The sequence below is a fragment of the Pinus tabuliformis genome, chromosome 3_2, assembly GCF_031772625.1.
Source record: "Pinus tabuliformis cultivar Carrire ecotype Pingquan chromosome 3_2, CPIR1, whole genome shotgun sequence".
Classification (NCBI taxonomy): domain Eukaryota; kingdom Viridiplantae; phylum Streptophyta; class Pinopsida; order Pinales; family Pinaceae; genus Pinus; species Pinus tabuliformis.
This window is the reverse complement of record NC_142302.1, coordinates 624,595,680-624,603,901: the sequence shown is the minus strand read 5'-3', so window position 1 is coordinate 624,603,901 and position 8,222 is coordinate 624,595,680. Positions and strand designations below refer to the sequence as shown.

General features: G+C 36.9%; 1 protein-coding gene across 1 annotated transcript; it reads right to left on the bottom strand.

Annotated features, from left to right (window-relative positions):
- Window positions 1-1,724: 1,724 nt before the first annotated feature.
- LOC149182175 (large ribosomal subunit protein uL22-like) lies at window positions 1,725-5,590 on the bottom strand. The gene is made up of 7 exons (XM_089416790.1): window positions 5,418-5,590; window positions 5,268-5,304; window positions 3,691-3,731; window positions 3,337-3,567; window positions 3,117-3,219; window positions 2,823-2,890; window positions 1,725-2,313 (listed from the first exon to the last, which is right to left on the bottom strand). Exons 1-7 carry the CDS (start codon window positions 5,418-5,420, stop codon window positions 2,245-2,247), a joined length of 552 nt encoding a protein of 183 aa, XP_089272916.1. The 5' UTR covers window positions 5,421-5,590; the 3' UTR covers window positions 1,725-2,244.
- Between the last annotated feature and the right edge of the window lie 2,632 nt (window positions 5,591-8,222).

Below are 8,222 nucleotides of genomic sequence, written 5' to 3'. Positions count from 1 at the left end.
TCATTCATCATTCAATGATTCATCATTCTACAATCTACATTGATTTAGTTTACATTTTAAATTTTTTTAATTGTTTTGATTTTTAATTTTTCATTTGAGTCTTATTAGACATTTAAAGGGGGATGCCCAGAAACACCCTTTTTGAAAGGGGATGCCCAAACACACTCTTTGTGGGGAGTCTAAACTCCCACACTAAAGGGGGACGCCCAAACACACCCATTTTGGGGAGTTTACACTCCCACACTGGGAAACACGCCCCCTTGCATCTCCCCGGACTCCCCAAAAAGGGTGTGTGGGAAAATGCACCCCCAAGAGACTACCCGTCCTGGGTGCGAGGAGTGCGTGCACCCAACCTTGGGGGACATGTCCCCGTGGAACACTGGTTCAAACTAAAAACAATGAATCCTCCATATCGATGAAAGCAACTAAGCTACACTCTATCCTACTAAGCAACAAACTTAACTATTAACTTTGGGGCCTACTAAGCAACAAACTTAACTATTAACTTTGGGGTAAGGATAATTCTGGCATGCAAACTACCCAAAATATTTGGCTAACTTCCATGCCTAACCGCATATACAAAATTAGAATTCACTAATATGTTCAAACTAAATTAACAATAATCCCCATACCAATGAAAGCAACTAGACTACTTCAGCACATACAATGAACTCTAGTGATCGACTTCTGCGTGTCTTTCACATTGCAAAATTACAAGAATTCTCTAAGTTTAACATATAATGACAATCTAGCAATAGGCTTCCCAATTCTCAATCAAGAGTCACCCATCAAGGCACAAATAATAGTATTTACTATTACCAATGCATCAATATAAAGCTACCATCAAAGCAAATGGCGAGGGTGGAAGGCTTACGTTGTTAAAGATACCATCAAATTGAAAGGTGAGGGTGGAAGGCTTACCTTGTTAAAGATTTTCCAAAGAGCATCCTCACTTTCTACAGCACCATGGCCACCAAACTCCACTTGCCACATTCAAGTAAGAATGTGAAGCATTGAAAACATCCATATTGCATGCTCATTAACAAAAGAATGCTCACTTTCTACAGCACCATGGCCACCAACTCCACTTGCCACATTCAAGTAAGAATGTGAAGCATTGAAAACATCCATATTGCATGCTAATTAACAAAAGAATCTCTACCAGCGATAGAGACAAATTTCATTTCAAGCTCCTCATTATCAATGGGCGGGCTATCCGGACAAAGGAGCGGTTTAAATCCAACAAAGATATCGAACAAGGCATATATATACACATATAGATGCATGGTTCAATGTCAATACCAAATGTACTGAAGCGTGTCTAGGTCCAGGTGCGGAAGTGGTCAAGCAATGAGATCTTTATTTGACATCACAAAATCAAACCTTATCGATTATTCACGTACAAACATATATTTAAAATATAGCCCTCGACATTTTAAAAACCCACACTCATTCACATTTATTACCATAAGCTACTCTTGCAAATATTTGATTAGCCTATACCGTAAGTTTATTCAGAATGCTCCAATGATTATAGAACATTTTTGAATAACCAGGCAAAACCAATATATTGCCATGTTTGTGCAACTTGGCTGATGCTCAAGAAAAGTTTCAAATTTGAAGGTTAGCATTTACAAGAGCTGAAATAGATGTACCGTATTTTTACATGATTTTATAAAACCAACACATAAAATAGAAACAATTATGAAATGTATAGCCCAAAGTAACCCAACCCGCCACTTCATAAATATTATCACATTGTCTTAAGGTGCACCATACAAGTCTCTAACATTAAAAGGTCTGTCAGAATTCTAACAACAAACACTTTGAACCCAAAGCTTCATTCCCCAAGCAGCCTTGCAGACACTTCCACATGGTATGCATGGAAAATAAGTCCATTTTTAGTTACTCGGCAAAGAAATAATCCTGCAAGTAATCTTCCAATCTTTCCTCGGTGTCTTAAACATTAGAGTGAATAGAAGTCGAAGGTTTCCATCTTGCTGAATCTGCTGCTTCAAACCTTATAGACAGCAATCAAGAACAAAAAATAACTGCAATAAAAATAATACAAAACAAAATTTCACAAATTCCTGTTCGTCTAGAATCTAGACTTTAGAATTTCAGTTTGGTAGACAAATAGGTGGTATAGTTCCCATAAGAAAACTACAAATACTTCAGGTCTCGATAATCCCTTGCTTTCAAAATTGTGGTAGTGAAGTGCTGCATAAGAACTGCTCTAGAACCTCAGGAGGAGATGCCACTACTAAGAGCTTGGCCTCTCCTTGACCTAGTGGGAGCAATTTGTGATTCGGCCTGCAGAAAAATAAGAGGAAGGTAAAAATCTAAATTTGCACTGCTCAAATAAAAATGTAAGTGCAAACATAGATACACAAGAATCAAAGCTCAAATGTAACCCTTAGAATCTAGCGACCACCTTAATATTTTAAACCTTGTGCACGATTAACAAGAATCTCATGCCTAGGGATTATAACAATTACTATTTTCATGAGTTTGAAAAGCAGTTTCACGCCACGTCACCAAAAAATCCAATAATCCATCAATATGATGGAACAGAGGTAATAGTCAAATATGTCATATGTCCAAAAATTGGAATAATCCATCAATATGATATAAAACAGAGGGATTTGTTCACTATTGATTCATGTAAACATTTTGGAAATATTTGCACTTCAATTAACAAACAACTGCATTAGAATATAATGCATCTGGTGCCTGTAAAAATTATCTACTTCCAAATAACTACAGGGCAATAATCCTTGCAGACTAGGGCTTATCTATAAGCTCATGAACAAAGAGCATACCTCCTTTTTAACAGGTGCTTCTTTCTCGGACAAAATTAATTCAATATGGCATGGAGATGACATGTAAGCTGCAAAAAGCCAAAACAAATCAAAGGAAATCACCACTTCAGAATTCCAATCCAAGATGACATATTATGGTAAGGGCAAACATCTAAGGATTAAATAAGAAACAAGTATACAGAACAATGGACACTGCCCCCTACTCAAAATAGACTGGCTAAGAAACTTTAGCAGTAGCTGTGTGGACAAAAAAGCACATGGAATTGAGAACACAGGAGGAAATTTTGAGCTTACGATTGATTCTTCCATGGGCACGATAAGTTCGTCTCCGCTGCTTTTGAGCCTGATTTACTTGGATGTGTGAAATATATAGTGCATCCACATCAAGTCCCTTCACCTGTCAAACGATCAAACGAATGCTTATTATAATGATTAGCAGTTTAAACATATAAAGTCAGCTATGGCCCTGATAATCAAAAAGGAAATTGTTCGGAATATGTTGTATGATTAAAACCTCTGCATTGCTTTCTGCATTCTTCAGCAGTTGTAACAGAAACTGAACAGACTTGACAGGCCAGCGGCCCTGGCCATTTGAATGCCGAGACTTTGCTTGGGCGGTACGTCCTACCCCGCCACAAAAGCGACGGAAAGGTATTGCTTGCTTGTGGGCAAGCACATCCTCAAGATAGGCTTTAGCCTTAGCCAAAGGTAACTTCTTCACAGCTTGAGCTGTTTCCCGAGTATTCTGTCAATTAAACATAAGGAAAAGTATTAATCCATGACATCAATTTTAGCCATCACAGTTGAGTAATAAGATTAACCCCTAAATGGAATTCTCGTGAATCAAACAAGATCAGCTGCAGTCTACCTTAAAATGGACACGTAGGTCTGACCCCCGAGCCTTGCATGCTGCAGCAGAAAGAGGAAAAAACCAACTTGCAGTCAAGAGGCAAGCAAATATTGGAGAGAAATGCAAATTCCAATGTATGAAGGCATGTGACTTAATTAATAACAATTATATCGGTAGCTTAGACATCAGAAATTTACATAGAAATTTGAAATAGGCCATGATATAAGGGCCAAAGCAGACCAAACACTAACTACCGAGTCATTCCTACTCATGCAACAACCCTTAACAGTAATTAAATGTGAATTTCGGTAGCTGGGTCCTTCAGAGCAAGGAACCAATGATAAGGATCGTTTGTAATCACCATCGGCTATATTGAACCCTTTTTTTTCGAAGTTATTATTTACTTATCACTTGAAACAGCTAGACGTGACTGCGTTAACTGAACCATAAACCCCTAAACTCTATCTTCGACAGCATGACCACAAAAACACAAAAAAAGTTAAGTGACAAAATCCTAATCACACAAACCCATACAGTAATTCAATATGCACTTGGTTACATCAGAGAAGAAGATCAATATCGAAGATTTGATAAGGCTAGTTTATAATTACTACCGACTAATCAGTTTGACAAAGCGTCTAAAACCCTCTTTCAAAGTTGATATCTATCTATTGACTTGTCACCCAAAGCATTGTTGCATGCCCCTTCCCTCCATCAAGTAATCAAAACGAAGTTGTTTTTAGCGCGATTTTTTGGATTTTCTGGCGTCGGAGTATAACAGAAAAATTTTAAGTGAAATTTTGATTTATATTATTTAAACAGGTTTTGACTGTATATATGGATTTAGCACCCTGAAAAATCTCAAAATCTTAAAATCTCCAACCTCAAATGCACAAGCTTGTTACCCAAAGGCAAAAGCTTGTGATTTCAATAAATTTCTGAGAGATTTTATGATTTCAATAAATTTGTGAGATTTTGGAGAAATTAGACCAGAAAAACCCACAGAAAAAGCTTCCAAAAAAATCTCGCATAGCTCGCGACTAAACACCATTACAATAGTAAGTAGGATCATATTCATAGCTTCTCATCACTTGGTGCATCTACAACAATAGATAAGAGCATAACTTAAAGCAGGTGCCGGGCCAGAAGAATCCAATTCCAGCCAAGTCTGTATAATCACTACTGTTCCTAAGGAAGGGTAGCATCACACTACAGGACACATTGCCATATCATATGTTCACATTGAAGCATAAACAGCTCGAAATTCTTCACCATTCATGACCATGTGAAGATTTGACTGTCATTAATTAATGGAAACAGTATATATACAGTCAACTAGGGTTCCATATCGGAAGGAAACATTAGCCAATCAAAATGTGAGCAATTATCAGGGTTCAATAAATCTAAGAATGGATTAAGTATGTTGGGACCAAGGCTGCTTTATGTTGATGTAGGTTTATTTGTCTTCAGGCTCTGTTTATTCCACGGACATTGAAGGTTATGAGCTAAAGAATGGGGCCCCAAGATCCCACTGAAGGCGAACCACATATATATAAAATAAATACTTAATTGCAGAACAGAAAGAAGCAACATACATTTGGTAGGATTACCAGGCTCGCTTGAATACTTAACCTGTACACACAGGCAACCACAATACAATCAGACTTGAAACTGGACACTGAAGAAACGGGATGCCTTATATAATGCTGGCTGGACGTTGTTAATTTTGAACAGGTAGTACCCACCATTGTGTTCTGATTTCTGCTTCGGCTCCGTCTCCTCTGCTGTCGTTTGATCTCCGCTTTCTTCAGTAAAGAGAAAACGTTATTTAAGGGAACAAACCCTAAATAAACCCCAAATGCACAAACCCTAACGAGGAGGGCGTATGGGAAAAAAATGTAGCATGTGCCTCGGCGTTCCTAAGAGTTTTAAGAAGCCCTCACGGCATGGTCATATCGCGCTGTAAAGTCTTGGACAAATTTCAATTTTAAAAATTAAAATACAATTTTAAAAATTAAAATAAAATGGAGTGTTTAATGTCACTTAGAGGAATGTTATATAAACTTATAAAATTGATTTTTATTAATGAAGGAAGGAAATTATTATTTTTTACTGTTTACAAGTTAAAGATAGTTTATGGGACATAGTTTCGCTATTTGATCTTTATATTCAATTCTTTTCCTATAAAACTTCACAATAAGCGCTCCCAGCTTCTCGACAAACTCCTCGCTGAATAAATTATCCCAAGAGCTAGTTGTCATAATTTCCCCTGTTGTTTTTGAAGGCCACGCATTCTAAAATGAAATGCTTTATGTTTCCACTTTTCTGGAAGAGCAAAAAATACATACTCTTTCTTCCCACACTTCTTTTGGCCTTTTCGAATGTCATGTTTCACAACGGAGTTTATGAGAAGTAGTCCTTAACTGAGCAATAAGAAGTTTGGCTCTCCAAGAAATATTGGCCCCTATGTACGTTTTTTGTTGATGATTATGAGTGGAATTAAACTCTTCAATATAGTACTCTTTCTTTTTCCCTAGTTCCTTATCCCAAATACGTTTGTGGAACTTATCCATAACAAAAGTTTTTATCTCTTTATTGTTTTTGGGACACATGTTGAAGCAAATACCCCATTGACTAAACCATTTGTTATTTTGTCGCATCCAAATCTTCTTTCTTTTGCACAATATGTCATTAAAGACAATCATAGGTCATTTTCCCTTCTCCATTTGCTCAATTTTTTTAAATATCTTATGACTCACACCATATTGATTGCTTCAATAGGAGCAGTCCCCATTTCACTTAACAAGACATCATAAGGAAATGCACTTTTAATTTTGAACTTGCGTGTACTCAAGCACTTCTTAATTTTCTCAACTTGTTTCCATTGCATGTGGATGTATTGTTGGCCAACATTTCACAACCGTAGAGAATCACTAGAATCACTAAAAGCCCAAAAAGAGTTTGAGTGGTCTTCCAGTCCCATAACTTTACCTCTCTACACCTATTTTGTAAAGCATAAAATGCTTTCCAACCCCCCAAAGTTCTTTTCTTTCTACAATTATCCCAACTTAGATTTATGTTGAAGTCAATTATGAGGTATTTGTAATCTGCGACTTCTTCCAGAGTGTTGCCTTCAAAGTATAACTTATGTTGGTGATGCTTTCTTTTGTTAGAGAAAACTACTATTTTCATTTTGTTAATATTGACTTACATCCCTGTCCTTCTACAAAAATGCTCAAGGGAAAGTAAGTGCTCTTGCAAACCAAGAGAAGATTTAGCAATCAGAATAAGGTCATCTGCATACAAAAGAAACCTTATAAAAAACTAGCCCAAATGGTGTTAGGCGGACTAATCCTTCTTGTGGACAAGATGGATCTCCCTAGATCTCAAACAAAACCTAGTAACAAACAAGAAAAGAATTGCTATCTTTCCTTAGCTTACGACTGATTGAAACAAATAATATGCGAAGAATCACTTACCGATTTAACGAAGTTCCTGTTGAACTCCTTTCAGTGCTTTCCACAGCTAGCTTCTCCCGGATGCTTTAGAGGCCTTTTTAATGCTTTCCACAACTTTTCCATGATGCTCCAAAAGAGATATGCATAGACAAAAACATGCAAAAAGATCAAAGCATCTAGCATATACAATCAAAAGTAAATGAAGTTCTTAACTCAACATACATCATAAGTTAAATCAATACCCAGTTATAAACCATGTGAGTAATCATTGAATCTCACAAATAATATCATAATAGACATGATTAGGAAAGAAAAATTGTCTTTTTATTGAATTTAAAGGAGGACAAGCTTACCACCTGATTACCTTGATGTCACAAGCCTCTCCCCGTGATCTCCAACCTTCTCCTTGGATGAAAAAACTTCTAGCCTTATTTCTACAGCATAAGCCTATCTTTAGTTGTCCTCTTCAACCCTCTAGTTTGTGTTTGATTTATAGGCCAAGAGAAGGAGGTTTGGGATCATCTTCCTAAGGGATGAGATCCACAAATTGTGGCATAGGGGATCCACAAAGAGAGGGAATTAGCTCCATGATGAGAGGGATCAAGCTTGAGTAAGCATCAATTTGAAGCTTTTAGTTGGGAAAGATTCGACTAACAAATCTTCTAGATTTTACTTTTTATTTTTTACTTGCATTGAGTCATGTGCACAGTCCATAGTGTAAGACAGAGCGCACTTTTTCATTGACTTTAATGGTCAAGTCCACGTATGCACAAATAATGAAAAATAGGTTTTTGGGCCTTGTAATCCATAAATTTCATTCTCTTTGGGATTGTTTAGGTTCTAGCCTTGCAGGGGGATGCTTTGGAACACTTTTATGGATAGCGAAAGATCCAAACTGATGGTGATTTTCCTAATGGAGACAAAATGACGTGTAACAGATTGCCCCCTAAAGTGCAAAGTCAAAAAATATGTTTGAGGATTGAAGTGCTTTATCATGTCAAGGTTTGGATTAGAGATCGTGGTTGGAAACCTGAAACAATCAATCAAATGTTACAATGCAATATATAATGATCACTAAGGTAGGCATTCCCA